Source organism: Bufo bufo, chromosome 1 (genome assembly GCF_905171765.1).
Source record: "Bufo bufo chromosome 1, aBufBuf1.1, whole genome shotgun sequence".
Classification (NCBI taxonomy): domain Eukaryota; kingdom Metazoa; phylum Chordata; class Amphibia; order Anura; family Bufonidae; genus Bufo; species Bufo bufo.
Genome location: NC_053389.1, coordinates 23,020,640 through 23,037,030, shown reverse-complemented (window position 1 = coordinate 23,037,030; position 16,391 = coordinate 23,020,640). Strand labels below are relative to the sequence as shown.

Here is a 16,391-nt window from a genome sequence, read left to right as displayed (position 1 = left end):
AGACCTTCAATGACATCAGTGAGGACAAGGAACGGGACATGGCTAGCTTGGTATCCAACCTTGTGCAAATGGGGAGTTTGCGGTTGTGCAAATGGACTGTTTGCGGTGCGTTAAACAGGGAGTTTGGTCTGTCATAGTTTGGTCCGTCACTGTGAAGCGGGCGTAACCGTTACACTACCTGATCGATACAACATCATACCTGATGTTTTAAAGCACGTTATTCCAAACAATCTAGGAATGTTAGGTGATTTATGCCCTTTATGGATTAAAACCCGACTCAACTGCGTAATCACGTCAACTGCGTAATTTTCCATGGGAGTTTTGCCATGGATCCCCCTCTAGCATGCCACAGTCCAGGTGTTAGTCTCCTTGAAACAACCTTTCCATCACTATTGTGGCCAGAAAGAGTCCCTGTGGGTTTTAAAATTCACCTGCCTATTGAAGTCAATGGCGGTTCGCCCGGTTCGCCTGTTCGCAAACATTTGCAAAAATTTGCGTTCGCCGTTCGCAATTGGAAAATTTTATGTTCGCGACATCTCTATTTACAACATTCATCTGACAGGTTAGATCATGTGGTATTTTTATAGACCAGGTTGTCACGGACGCGGCGATACATAAATAAATAAAAAGTATACATATTAGGTAAGTTTTACACAATGATTTCTTTTTTTTTTGTTTCCATAGTCTGAGAGCCATAATTTTTTCAGTTTTTGGGAGATTATCTTGGGTAGGGTATGATATTTGCGGGATGAGATGACGGTTTGATTGGCACTATTTTGGGGTGCATGTGACTTTTTGATCGCTTGCTATAACACTTTTTGTGATGTAAGGTGACCAAAAAAATGTCTTTTTTTACACCGTTTTTATTTTTTTATGGTATTCACCTGAGGGGTTAGGTCATGTGATATTTAAATACAGCCGGTCGATACGAACGCGGCAAAACCTAATATGTATACTTTTTTCTCCCCCTATTTTTTACCAATTTTTTTTACTTTATTTGGGGAAAATGAAGTTTTTGTTTATTTTTACTTGAAACTTAATTGTTTTTGTGGAAAAACTTTATTTTATCAACATTTATTTCACTTTATTTTTTGTCCCACTTTGGTACTTCAACTTTTGGGGTCTAATCCTTTACAATGCATTCCAATACTTCTGTATTGGAATGCATTGGCTGTATGAGTAATACAGTGAGTATTACTCATACAGCTTCCTGCCTGTGAGATCCAGGGGGCTGGATCTCACAAGCTCGTCACCGGAAGACAGCGCCGATGCCTCAGAATTTTTAATGAACCTCTGCACCACCAAATTCATCACATGCGCCAGGCAAGGGATGTGCGTCAAACCGGCTAATCCCAGAGCTGCTAAGAGATTTCGCCCATTATCGCACACCACTAGGCCGGGCTTGAGGCTCACTGGAACCAATCACTCACCGTTCTGTTGTTCAAGGCTGTCCACAGCTCCTGCACAGTGTGGGATTTGTCCCCCAAACATATAAGTTAAAGTTAAAACTGCCTGCTGTCGTTTACCCCTGGCTGTGCTGAAGTTGGTGGTGAAGATGTTACGCTGACTGGATGAGGAGGTGTCACGGCTGAGGATGGGGAAAACCCTCAGCCGTAGGATGCCAGAAGATGTTAGTCGCCACTTGGCCAGGAGCACAGGATTAGGGAGCAGGTCACCTCCTATAACGTCCCTAATCTGACCCTGACTCCTAGCTGTATGAGCCGACCCTGATGGTGGGAGGGCTCATACTCCGGAACCTTTACGTCCCTTCTAGCCCTCAGGGTGGCCCTTGCTAGGAGCAGGGTAAGACGACCTGTTCCTCTTGGATACGGAGGAATGGGAGTCTCACTGGCCAAGCTGCAAGGAAGGGGAGACATATACAGACATATAGATATGGCAGGTGAACCACACAAGTTCCAAACTAACCTGCCACAGCCTTGCTGACTGGAACCTATGCACCAGGTATTGCTGCCCACACAAACACTAAGGAGACAGAACACACAAAACACACAGGAAACCAGGACATCTATAGCTGTAATAAACATAGAAAGAAAAGCAACATCAACTAAACATCACATATAACATTTATGACCACAAGGGTGGCCCTCACTGGCAGATGTAGAAGACCAGGAGGATGACTCCAGCAACATGCCTGGAGTACCCCTCAGACATCAGGTCTCAACTGAGGCTAAATAGCCCATGTAGCCACACCCACGCAAACACACCCAGTGCTCACAGACTAGGAAGGGAATTAACCCTTCTCACACCAGGGAAGGGAAGACAGCCACTTAAAGGGGACGTGCACCCATAAACAAATACACTGCAGCTGTTACCGCAGGCAACGACATGCGTGGCAACCATGTCCTGGGAGTCAGCCAGGAGGCCGAGACACTGCCACCACATGTACACAATACAAAACGTTGCCACGGGCAGCCACAAGTGAAGGGAATAGTCACAGTGCACACCTACATAAACCTCGTGCACACCAGACAAGAAAAGTGCACACAAACACACACATAAAGCCAGAGGCAACCGCACGCATACCTGTTGTCCGCGGCAACTGCACTTGAGGCAAACAACTAAGTGCCCCCAGCTGCGGTTGACATAACACCCAGACCGCGGGCAACTGCATGCGGCTCCCAAGGAGTCACGACCATAACCATGGGTGTGACAGGAGGCGGTAGAGGATGAGGAAGCGGAGTAGGAGGAGGAAGCAACAGGAGGCAAACTGAAGCGCCCTGCAATCCTCAGTGGTGGAAGGACATGCGGCAAACTGCTATCCGCCTCAGGCCCAGGCACCACTGCATTTACATATTGTGCTGTTATGGAGATATAACGTCCCTGACCGTGCTTACTGGTCCACGTATCTGTATTGAGCTGCACCTTGCCACAGATGGCGTTGCGCAGTGCACACTTGATTTTGTCCCCCACTTGGTTGTGCAGGGAAGGGATTGCTCGCCTGTAAAAGTAGTGGCGGCTGGGCACGACCTACTGTGGGACAGCCACCACCACAAGGCCTTTAAAACTATCCATCTCCACCAGATGGAATGACAGCATTTCAAAGGCCAGTAATTTTTAAATGCTGGCATTTAGGGACAGGGATCGCAGGTGGGTAGGGTGGTACTTCCTCTTCCGCTCCAGTGTTTGGGAGATGGAGAGCTGAACACTTCTGTGGGACATTGTGGAGATGCTTGGTGACCCAGATGGTGGTGTTGCTGGCACATCCTCTGTTTGCGGGGTGGCAGGTGGCACTGTCACTCCAGAGAGGTGGATGAAAAGGCCGCAACTGCAGCAGAAGAGGAAGCAGGAGGAGCCAGAGTTTTTGAGGTGTCTACTCCACTGCAGCACATTGTCTGAAGAACTGCCACGCCAGGGAACTCCTTGGAGCTGGCTTTGGTGTGCTCGGTCTCTTGCTGCGGTGGGCAGTAGCAGGTGTACTGTCTAGGGGATGGCTGCTCAGCTTTTGCACCCTGCTCCCTCTTCTGCTATGCTGGTGGCTCTGTGCAACCACCGCCTCTTCCTCGGTACTACACATTTTACTCGCGTGACCTTGATTCCATGTGAGGTTGATGACCTCCACATAATTTTTCACCCAGTCTTAACCCCTGCCCTCCTTGTCGGTCTGCACACTTTCGAAAGCCTCAGCAGTTGGCACCTGTATTTCGTCATCATCCGAGACGTGCCGCGATGGTCCTCCCATGTACTCATCTTGAAACATAAGTGGTTGGGCATCGGTGCACGCAATCTCTTCCACTTCTGGGGCAGGATAGGTGGATGGCCCTGGGAAACCCTGCCAACAGAGTCATCAAAAAGCAGAAGAGACTGCTGCATGACTTGGGGCTCAGACTGCTTGGCTGATTTGCAAGGGGGTGAGGTGAAAGACTGATGGACATCGGCTGCAGGTGCCAACTCTGTTCTTTCAGGAGACTGGGTGGGAAGGAACTGGCGGCATTGTTAGCAACCCAATCTACTATCGCTTGTACTTTTTCTGGCCTCACCATTCGTAGAGCCGCATTAGGCCCGACCAAATACCGCTGCAGGTTCTGTCGCCTACTCGCACCTGAGGAAGGGGTTTCACTTGTGCGTGTAGCTGGCACAGATTGACCACGTCCTCTCCCTGAAACAAGAGCTCCACCAGCAGCACCAAGACCTGGGCCCCGTCCCTTATTTGACGCTCTCCTCATATTTCACAAATTTAGGATTTTGCCCTAAATGGGTGTTTTTTTAATAGCAGAATAGAACCACAGTATGTAAAGGGTGTATCTCACACGTACAGATGCAAACTAGGCCGCAATTAAAGATTTTTGCCCAAAATAGGTGTTTTATTAATAACAGAATAGAACCACAGTATCTAAGGGGTGCATCTCACAATGACATATGCAGCAAAGGATACAAAACTAAGTTTTCAGTCTAAAATAGGTGTTTTTTTTATAACAGAATATCACAGCACTATATAATGCTTGAATTTCACACGTGCAGATGCAGCAAGGGCTGTAAAATTGTGTATTTTGCCAAAAAAGGGTGTTTTTAAAAACCCTGAAAATTATAGCTGTATTCCTAGCTTAAATTGCACACTGACTAATGCTGCAAAGGCACCAGATGTTGTATATTGCCAAAAAAGGTTTTTTTTTTTAAAACCAGATTTTTATTGCAGTATTTCAAGCTTGGATTTGACTGTCACAAAAGCACAGATGCAGTGCTGGTTCACTGAGCTTGCATAAAATGTCCACCGCCCACCTAACTAACAGACGGATACAAGTTTGTTTGTTTTTGTCACTGGGCTCAGGGCAGGGTAAAAAGATTGTGTGCTGCACCCACACAACTAAATCTATGTAGATTGCTGAGTTCAATTGGAGTTCTGATTAAAGATTCTGTCCTATTTTCTCCCTGAAATCACCAGCAGCAGCACATTAAGCACAGCAGAGTGACGTGCAGCGCTACGTGACTCCAGCTTATATAGAGACTGGGTCACATGCTGCACTGGCCAATCACACCCATGCCATTAGTAGGCATGGCTGTGATGGCTTCTAAGGTTAAACACTTGTTGATTGGCTGCTCTGAAGCCTTTCAAAAAGCGCCAAGAAATTGCCGAACACCGAACCCGAACTTTTACTGAAATGTTCGGGTTCGGGTCCGGGGTCCAAAAACCCTAAAGTTCGGTAGGAACCCAAACTTTACAGTTCGGGTATGCTGAACTCTAGTTAAGATGCATCAGTGTAGACAATCCTCTGTGAAGCCTCATGCACACGGCTGCTAACCAGCCGTGGCCGAATTGCGGCCCGCATACAGCAGGTCCGCAATATGCGGGCACTGGTCATGTGCTCCCACTTGAATGGGTCCACAATCCGGAGATGCGGTGTGGAACAGAGGCACGGAACCCCACGGAAGCACTACGGAGTGTTCTATTTTTTGTGGTGCGGACGGATCACAAATTCATTCAAGTTGAATGGGTCTCAATCCATCCCGGCCGCATGGATGTTGCCCGTGCATTGAGGCCCACAAATTGCAGTCCCCAATGCACGGAATGTCCACACAACAGCCGTATGCATGAGGCCTGAGTCTGTCCTGATTTTCTTAGTTAATTTTTTGATTTTATTACAATGTATCAATGCAGGTAAAATGTATTAGAACCCATGATGTACATGTACCGTACCTCATATCTGGCCGTGACTTAAGGACCAGTTAGGTACATGTACTGGTGCAGCCGGGTCCCTGCTGCATACACCGGCATCGATGAAAACACAGATCCCGGAGCATTAACAGAAGTATTGTAATGCATTGTAAAGGGGATCAGACCGCCAAAAGTTTAAGTCTCAGGGTGGGACAAAAAATAAAGTTAAAAAAAAAAGTAAAGATATAAAGATTTAGAAAAAAAATTAAAAGTTTCACGTAATAAAAAAAAAAAATGCGTATTTTTCTCAAAATAAAGTAAACAAATATTAAAAAATAGGGAAAAAAAAGAAAAGTAGACATATTAGGTATCACCGCGTCCATATCGACTGGCTCTATAAAAATATCACATGACCTAGCCCCTCAGGCGAACACCGTAAAAAAATAAAATAAAAACTAAAGGCGTAAGCACCCCAAATTAGTACCAATCTAACCGTCACCTCATCCTTCAAAAAATGAGCCTCTACCTAAGACTATTGCCCAAGAAATAAAATAAAAATACGTCTCTCAGAATAGCGAGACACTAAAATATGATTTTTTTTGTTTCAAAAATGCTTTTATTGTATTAAATGTAAAAAAAAAAAAAGTATACATATTAGGTATCTTCGCAATCCATAACAACCAGCTCTATAAAAATATTACATGACCTAACTCCTTAGGTGAACACCGTAAAAAAAATAAAACAAAAACGGTGTCAAAATTTATTTTTTCACCTTACATCACAAAAAATGTAAAACAAAGCAGTCAAAAAGTCAAACGCACCCCAATATCATACCAATCAAACCTCAAACCGTCATCTTATCCCGCAAAAAATTAGACCCTAAAAAAAAAAATTATGGCTCTCAGAATATGGAGACACTAAAATGTGATGTATTTTTTTTCAAAATGCTGTTATTGTATAAAAAAACTTAAATAAATAAAAAAGTATACACATTAGGTATTGCCACATCCATAAGAACCTGCTGTATAAAAATATCACATGAACTAAATGGTGTAAAAAAGCCATTTTTTGTCATCTTAAATCGCAACAAGTGTAATACCAAGCGATCAAAAAAGTCATATACACAACTGAAGCGCCCTGCAATCCTCAGTGGTGGAAGGACATGCGGCAAACTGCTATCTGCCTCAGGCCCAGGCACCACTGCATTTACATATTGTGCTGTTATGGAGATATAACGTCCCTGACCGTGCTTACTGGTCCACGTATCTGTATTGAGCTGCACCTTGCCACAGATGGCGTTGCGCAGTGCACACTTGATTTTGTCCCCCACTTGGTTGTGCAGGGAAGGGATTGCTCGTCTGTAAAAGTAGTGGCGGCTGGGCACGACCTACTGTGGGACAGCCACCACCACAAGGCCTTTAAAACTATCCGTCTCCACCAGATGGAATGACAGCATTTCAAAGGCCAGTAATTTTTAAATGCTGGCATTTAGGGACAGGGATCGCAGGTGGGTAGGGTGGTACTTCCTCTTCCTCTTGAAACATAAGTGGTTGGGCATCGGTGCACGCAATCTCTTCCACTTCTGGGGCAGGATAGGTGGATGGCCCTGGGAAACCCTGCCAACAGAGTCATCAAAAAGCAGAAGAGACTGCTGCATGACTTGGGGCTCAGACTGCTTGGCTGATTTGCAAGGGGGTGAGGTGAAAGACTGATGGACATCGGCTGCAGGTGCCAACTCTGTTCTTTCAGGAGACTGGGTGGGAAGGAACTGGCGGCATTGTTAGCAACCCAATCTACTATCGCCTGTACTTTTTCTGGCCTCACCATTCGTAGAGCCGCATTAGGCCCGACCAAATACCGCTGCAGGTTCTGTCGCCTACTCGCACCTGAGGAAGGGGTTTCACTTGTGCGTGTAGCTGGCACAGATTGACCACGTCCTCTCCCTGAAACAAGAGCTCCACCAGCAGCACCAAGACCTGGGCCCCGTCCCTTATTTGACGCTCTCCTCATATTTCACAAATTTAGGATTTTGCCCTAAATGGGTGTTTTTTTAATAGCAGAATAGAACCACAGTATGTAAAGGGTGTATCTCACACGTACAGATGCAAACTAGGCCGCAATTAAAGATTTTTGCCCAAAATAGGTGTTTTATTAATAACAGAATAGAACCACAGTATCTAAGGGGTGTATCTCACAATGACATATGCAGCAAAGGATGCAAAACTAAGTTTTCAGTCTAAAATAGGTGTTTTTTCTATAACAGAATATCACAGCACTATATAATGCTTGAATTTCACACGTGCAGATGCAGCAAGGGCTGTAAAATTGTGTATTTTGCCAAAAAAGGGTGTTTTTAAAAACCCTGAAAATTATAGCTGTATTCCTAGCTTAAATTGCACACTGACTAATGCTGCAAAGGCACCAGATGTTGTATATTGCCAAAAAAGTTTTTTTTTTTTAAAAACAGATTTTTATTGCAGTATTTCAAGCTTGGATTTGACTGTCACAAAAGCACAGATGCAGTGCTGGTTCACTGAGCTTGCATAAAATGTCCACCGCCCACCTAACTAACAGACGGATACAAGTTTGTTTGTTTTTGTCACTGGGCTCAGGGCAGGGTAAAAAGATTGTGTGCTGCACCCACACAACTAAATCTATGTAGATTGCTGAGTTCAATTGGAGTTCTGATTAAAGATTCTGTCCTATTTTCTCCCTGAAATCACCAGCAGCAGCACATTAAGCACAGAAGAGTGACGTGCAGCGCTACGTGACTCCAGCTTATATAGAAGCTGGGTCACATGCTGCACTGGCCAATCACACCCATGCCATTAGTAGGCATGGCTGTGATGGCTTCTAAGGTTAAACACTTGTTGATTGGCTGCTCTGAAGCCTTTCAAAAAGCGCCAAGAAATTGCCGAACACCGAACCCGAACTTTTACTGAAATGTTCGGGTTCGGGTCCGGGGTCCAAAAACCCTAAAGTTCGGTAGGAACCCAAACTTTACAGTTCGGGTATGCTGAACCCTAGTTAAGATGCATCAGTGTAGACAATCCTCTGTGAAGCCTCATGCACACGGCTGCTAACCAGCCGTGGCCGAATTGCGGCCCGCATACAGCAGGTCCGCAATATGCGGGCACTGGTCATGTGCTCCCACTTGAATGGGTCCACAATCCGGAGATGCGGTGTGGAACAGAGGCACGGAACCCCACGGAAGCACTACGGAGTGTTCTATTTTTTGTGGTGCGGACGGATCACAAATTCATTCAAGTTGAATGGGTCTCAATCCGTCCCGGCCGCATGGATGTTGCCCGTGCATTGAGGCCCACAAATTGCAGTCCCCAATGCACGGAATGTCCACACAACAGCCGTATGCATGAGGCCTGAGTCTGTCCTGATTTTCTTAGTTAATTTTTTTATTTTATTACAATGTATCACTGCAGGTAAAATGTATTAGAACCCATGATGTACATGTACCGTACCTCATATCTGGCCGTGACTTAAGGACCAGTTAGGTACATGTACTGGTGCAGCCGGGTCCCTGCTGCATACACCGGCATCGATGAAAACACAGATCCCGGAGCATTAACAGAAGTATTGTAATGCATTGTAAAGGGGATCAGACCGCCAAAAGTTTAAGTCTCAGGGTGGGACAAAAAATAAAGTTAAAAAAAAAAGTAAAGATATAAAGATTTAGAAAAAAAATTAAAAGTTTCACGTAAAAAAAAAAAAAAGCGTATTTTTCTCAAAATAAAGTAAACAAATATTTAAAAATAGGGAAAAAAAAGAAAAGTAGACATATTAGGTATCACCGCGTCCATATCGACTGGCTCTATAAAAATATCACATGACCTAGCCCCTCAGGCGAACACCGTAAAAAAATAAAATAAAAACTAAAGGCGTAAGCACCCCAAATTAGTACCAATCTAACCGTCACCTCATCCTTCAAAAAATGAGCCTCTACCTAAGACTATTGCCCAAGAAATAAAATAAAAATACGTCTCTCAGAATAGCGAGACACTAAAATATGATTTTTTTTGTTTCAAAAATGCTTTTATTGTATTAAATGTAAAAAAAAAAAAAAAGTATACATATTAGGTATCTTCGCAATCCATAACAACCAGCTCTATAAAAATATTACATGACCTAACTCCTTAGGTGAACACCGTAAAAAAAATAAAACAAAAACGGTGTCAAAATTTATTTTTTCACCTTACATCACAAAAAATGTAAAACAAAGCAGTCAAAAAGTCATACGCACCCCAATATCATACCAATCAAACCTCAAACCGTCATCTTATCCCGCAAAAAATTAGACCCTAAAAAAAAAAATTATGTCTCTCAGAATATGGAGACACTAAAATGTGATGTATTTTTTTTCAAAATGCTGTTATTGTATAAAAAAACTTAAATAAATAAAAAAGTATACACATTAGGTATTGCCACATCCATAAGAACCTGCTGTATAAAAATATCACATGAACTAAATGGTGTAAAAAAGCCATTTTTTGGCATCTTAAATCGCAACAAGTGTAATACCAAGCGATCAAAAAAGTCATATACACCCTAAAAGTACCAATCATACCGTCATGTCAAACCGAAAAAACTTAGCTCCTACATAAGACAGTTGCCCCCCAAAAAATAAAAAAAACTATGGCTTTAAGAATATGGAGACATGGGAGGAGTAAAGTGAAAAGAAGGCAGAGCAGCCTGGGCACCTACACACTGAACGCTGCCCCTGGGCACTTGCGAGTGCTCATTTGCATATGAATTAAACTTCGTTTTTCCTGCTGGTGCAAGTCTAAAGAAAAGAACAAAGGTACCATTACAATCCTGCATAGGTGTCCTACAGAGCCATGTAAGCACTGTATATGGCCATATGGAGGTGACAGACTCCCTTTAAGTCACAGAGGGTTGTCTAGACCGGAGACACTTGTAGGACTGTGATACTTCTTAGGTTTTGATGGGTTTTCAGCCCATGGATGTAAACAGGAATATACCATAGGTCCCCATTCACAGACAGCAAACAGGGATATTAAAAATATTTAAAGTCTATTGGAAACTTTATACACAGATTAAGCTTGAGTTACAATAGAGTCTAACCCCTCCAAACCACTAGAAAAGATTGAACTTAATCAGACAACTCACCAATAGTGGTTTCTGTGTATGCAGATGCACACTGATGTCCTGAAGGACAGGTCATGCTGGGACCCGAGCATGTCGCTTCGCTAGAAAAGCACTGTGTACACGAAAGAGCGTAACCTAAAGAAATGGGACACAGTCAGGACATTTATTACCTATTAGTTATTTCCCAGCGCATTTTTTCTGATGCAATGTTCGGAGAACAATGTTTAATAGCTTACGTAGAACTATGAACAGGATCGGAAGTAAAATCTTACCAGGCATTAGGGGGTTAACATTAAAATAAATGTTAGTTTATTGTAATATTATTATTGTTAGTTTTATTATTTCTTCTTAATATTAGTATTGCCATTTAATATTATTTTTAAGATTAAGACTATTATGAACAAATCCATAAAAATAAGTAAATAAATAAATAAATAATAAAGCAAATATAAAACAAACAAAGGATGATTCAGGTCTTATAATGTTTCCTGAAAACTTACTTGTCGCTGCAAGAGCCGAGAGGAGGCTGAGAATTCCGATCAGGGAGCTCATGGTTCAGTTCTTGAAGGCAGAATGTAATGTGAGATGACAATCTCGAGGATCGAGGTTCTTAATTTAATATTTTTAGGGTGGGGCTTGAGAAACGAAACAAGAAACCTACCAAGAAACGAAACAAACTTTACCTCTTCTTATGTAACTGTGATTTTGTAATTTTGTGAAACACCTTAGGTTTGTGAAAGAATTGTGTAAAAAAATTCTGAATTTTAATGCTAAATGTTAACCCTGCACATACATAAGAGGTAGCAGGCTCACATCTTCTATCTTTCTATCCCCTTTCCCCCTAAATCAGTAGGGGAGAGATGAGTGAATATCTTAAAATTTGGTTTGGGTCCGATTCATCTAAAATCACCTTTGTGATTAGATTCATGTCCAAATAATTTCTAACCAAATCCCTCTCATCCCCAGAATCAAATCACTTAAAATGTGATTATGTTAGAATCAATAGTTTTTGTTTCCCTTAATCCTTACATGGACGGCGCTGGGAAGTTCTCTAAACATGGAGCCCACTCGCGCGTGCAGTGGGCGCCATATCCGGCAGGCCTGTGACTAATGTCCATGACTGGCAGTAATGCAGATCACAGGCATTTAAGCCTTTAAATGCTGTGATTAAGTGTGACCAAGGCATCTTAATAGCGGGAAAACCTAGAAGCAAGTGGACCAACAAGGAGCAAGTCCTATGGAGTTGGAGTATAAGGAGCTGTCACTGGAGGAGGAAGAGGGTGTCATTGGTAGAGGAGCAGGAGGATGATGACACCTGTCACAATGACCCATCATCTCAATGGGGGGAGTGGAGCCAGAAAGAATTGGGTCCTTGGACTAACACTGCCCAGAATGGTAAGCAGTATGTATGCTTGCTTGCTTACATACTGACAGGCGTATCATTCACAAGAAGGAGTCTGATGATTACTGGATCGCCATGATTTTAGACCCTCGCTATCAAAGCAAAATGGGAGAATGTTTTCCTGTTGCTGAAAGGGAGGCCAAATTACGTTATTACTAGGGATGAGCGAACCCGAACTGTATAGTTCATTACATTTTCGTAAAAGTCCGGGTTCGGGTTCGGTGTTCGGCGCTTTCTTGGCGCTTTTTGAAAGGCTGCAAAGCAGCCAATCAACAAGCGTCATACTACTTGCCCCAAGAGGCCATCACAGCCTTGCCTACTATTGGCCAGTGCAGCATGTGACCCAGCCTCTATATAAGCTTAGGTCACGTAGCGCTGCACGTCACTCTGCTGATACAAGTGTAGGGAGAGGATGCAGCTGCGACGTTAGAGCGAGATTAGGCAGATTAACTCCTCCAAAAGACTTCATTCAGTGATCGATCTACAGCTGTGGATCATTGAAGTGCTAATATCGAATTGCTCCTTTTTTTGAGGCTGCCCAGAGCGTTTTTATATCACTTTTTTCTGGGGTGATCGGCGGCCATTTTGTGGCTTGTGGTGCGCCAGCACAAGCTATCACCAAGTGTATTTAACCATCAATAGTGTGGTTATTTTTTGCTATATCCTACATCAGCTGCAGGCTGAGCCTGTGTCACCGAAGTGCATTTAACCATCAACAGTCTGGTTATTTTTTGGCCATATACTACATCTGGTGCAGGCTGAGCCTGTGTCACCCAAGTGCATTTAACCATCAATAGTGTGGTTATTTTTTGGCCATATACTACATCAGGGGCAAGTTGAGCCTGTCACCCAGCGCCTAAAAAATAAACCTGACATTTCTATTCAACCAAATTTGTACTGTTTTAGCTGGTCAAGTTATTTGTAGTGACCGTAAAAGCACATTTTTTGTTCTGGGTTGAAAAACTATTCCCAAATTTGCCATTCTCAAAATAACTAGTTTCTGCTATATGAGGCCTACTTGAAATCTATCCCAAAAAGGATATCTTAAATTGAAGGTGCTGATAGTGTCATTCAGAAAAATTTAACACACACGCTACCGTGCAGATACAAGTCTAATTCTGTGATTAAACCTATACCTGTCACACAGCGCAAAAAAAAACAGGCCTCACATTTCTATTCAACCAAATCTGTACTGTTTTAGCTGGTCAAGTTATTTGTAGTGACCGTAAAAGCACATTTTTTGTTCTGGGTTGAAAAACTATTCCCAAATTTGCCATTCTCAAAATAACTAGTTTCTGCTATATGAGGCCTACTTGAAATCTATCCCAAAAAGGATATCTTACATTGAAGGTGCTGATAGTGTCATTCAGAAAAACCTAACACACACGCTACCGTGCAGATACAAGTCTAATTCTGTGATTAAACCTATACCTGTCACACAGCGCAAAAAAAAAACAGGCCTCACATTTCTATTCAACCAAATCTGTACTATTTTAGCTGGTCAAGTTATTTGTAATGACCGTAAAAGCACACTTTTTGTTCTGGGTTGAAAAACTATTCCCAAATTTGCCATTCTCAAAATTGTAGTGAACGGGAACAATGAGGAAAACATCTAATAAGGGACGCGGACGCGGACGTGGACATGGTCGTGGTGGTGTTAGTGGACCCTCTGGTGCTGGGAGAGGACGTGGCCGTTCTGCCACAGCCACACGTCCTAGTGAACCAACTACCTCAGGTCCCAGTAGCCAGCAGAATTTACAGCGATATTTGGTGGGGCCCAATGCCGTTCTAAGGATGGTAAGGCCTGAGCAGGTACAGGCATTAGTCAATTGGGTGGCCGACAGTTGATCCAGCACGTTCACATTATCTCCCACCCAGTCTTCTGCAGAAAGCGCACAGATGGCGCATGAAAACCAAGCCCATCGGTCTGTCACATTACCCCCATGCATATCAGGGAAACTGTCTGAGCCTCAAGTTATGCAGCAGTCTCTTATGCTGTTTGAAGACTCTGCTGCCAGGGTTTCCCAAGGGCATCCACCTAGCCCTTCCCCAGGGGTGGAAGAGATAGAATGCACTAACGCACAACCACTTATTTTTCCTGATGATGAGGACATGGGAATACCACCTCAGCACGTCTCTGATGATGACGAAACACAGGTGCCAACTGCTGCGTCTTTCTGCAGTGTGCAGACTGAACAGGAGGTCAGGGATCAAGACTGGGTGGAAGACGATGCAGGGGACGATGAGGTCCTAGACCCCACATGGAATGAAGGTCGTGCCACTGACTTTCAGAGTTCGGAGGAAGAGGCAGTGGTGAGACCGAGCCAACAGCGTAGCAAAAGAGGGAGCAGTGGACAAAATCAGAACACCCGCCGCCAAGAGACTCCGCCTGCTACTGACCACCGCCATCTGGGACCGAGCACCCCAAAGGCAGCTTGAAGGAGTTCCCTGGCATGGCACTTCTTCAAACAATGTGCTTACGACAAGACCCGAGTGGTTTGCACGCTGTGCCATCAGAGCCTGAAGCGAGGCATTAACGTTCTGAACCTTAGCACAACCTGCATGACCAGGCACCTGCATGCAAAGCATGAACTGCAGTGGAGTAAACACCTTAAAAACAAGGAACTCACTCAGGCTCCCCCTGCTACCTCTTCTGCTGCTGCCGCCGCCTCGGCCTCTTCTGCTGCTGCCGCCACCTCGGCCTCTTCCTCCGCCTCTGGAGGAACGTTGGCACCTGCCGCCCAGCAAACATGGGATGTACCACCAACACCACCACCTGCGTCACCAAGCATCTCAACCATGTCACACGGCAGCGTTCAGCTCTCCATCTCACAAACATTTGAGAGAAAGCGTAAATTCTCACCTAGCCACCCTCGATCCCTGGCCCTGAATGCCAGCATTTCTAAACTACTGGCCTATGAAATGCTGTAATTTAGGCTGGTGGACACACACAGCTTCAAACAGCTCATGTCGCTTGCTGTCCCACAGTATGTTGTTCCCAGCCGGAACTACTTCTCCAAGAGAGCCGTGCCTTCCCTGCACAACCAAGAGTCCGATAAAATCAAGTGTGCACTGCGCAACGCCATCTGTGGCAAGGTCCACCTAACCACAGATACGTGGACCAGTAAGCACGGCCAGGGACGCTATATCTCCCTAACTGCACACTGGGTAAATGAAGTGGCGGCTGGGCCCCAGGCGGAGTGCTGTTTGGCGCACGTCCTTCCGCCGCCAAGGATCGCAGGGCAACATTCTTTGCCTCCTGTCTCCTCCTCCTCCTACTCAGCTTCCTCCTCCTCTTCTTCCACCTGCTCATCCAGTCAGCCACACACCTTCACCACCAACTTCAGCACAGCCCGGGGTAAACGTCAGCAGGCCGTTCTGAAACTCATATGTTTGGGGGACAGGCCCCACACCGCACAGGAGTTGTGGCGGGGTATAGAACAACAGACCGACGAGTGGTTGCTGCCGGTGAGCCTCAAGCCCGGCCTGGTGGTGTGCGATAATGGGCGAAATCTCGTTGCAGCTCTGGGACTAGCCGGTTTGAAGCACATCCCTTGCCTGGCGCATGTGCTGAATTTGGTGGTGCAGAAGTTCATTCGCAAATACCCCGACATGTCAGAGCTGCTGCATAAAGTGCGGGCCGTCTGTTCGCGCTTTCGGCGTTCACACCCTGCCGCTGCTCGCCTGTCTGCGCTACAGCGTAACTTCGGCCTTCCCGCTCACCGCCTCATATGCGACGTGCCCACCAGGTGGAACTCCACCTTGCATATGCTGGACAGACTGTGCGAGCAGTAGCAGGCCATAGTGGAGTTTCAGCTGCTGCACGCACGGGTCAGTCGCACTGCGGATCAGACCCACTTCACCACCAATGACTGGACCTCCATGCGAGACCTGTGTGCCCTGTTGCACTGTTTCGAGTACTCCACCAACATGGCCAGTGGCGATGACGCCGTTATCAGCGTTACAATACCACTTCTATGTCTCCTTGAGAAAACACTTAGGGCGATGATGGAAGAGGAGGTGGCCCAGGAGGAAGAGGAGGAAAAGGGGTCATTTTTAGCACTTTCAGGCCAGTCTCTTCGAAGTGACTCAGAGGGAGGTTTTTTGCAACACCAGAGGCCAGGTACAAATGTGGCCAGACAGGGCCCACTACTGGAGGACGAGGAGGACGAGGATGAGGAGGAGGTGGAGGAGGATGAGGATGAAGCATGTTCACAGCGGGGTGGCACCCAAAGCAGCTCGGGCCCATCACTG

The 16,391-nt window shown here is 45.1% G+C and overlaps 1 protein-coding gene across 3 annotated transcripts in view; it reads right to left on the bottom strand.

Annotated features, from left to right (window-relative positions):
- LOC120992292 (phospholipase A2 inhibitor 25 kDa subunit-like) overlaps positions 1–16,391 on the bottom strand; it is a 598,293-nt gene that overhangs the window by 341,486 nt on the left and 240,416 nt on the right. For 2 of the 3 annotated variants that reach the window (XM_040421180.1, XM_040421170.1), the window contains exons 1-2: positions 11,236–11,374; positions 10,757–10,870 (exon numbers count right to left, since the gene is read on the bottom strand). The exons of the other annotated variant lie outside the window; for it this stretch is intronic. In XM_040421180.1, the coding sequence (XP_040277114.1) occupies positions 10,757–10,870; positions 11,236–11,287 (166 nt within the window). In that variant the 5' untranslated portion in view covers positions 11,288–11,374. Of the gene's footprint in view, positions 1–10,756; positions 10,871–11,235; positions 11,375–16,391 lie in introns of those variants that run through there. 3 annotated transcript variants of the gene reach the window in all.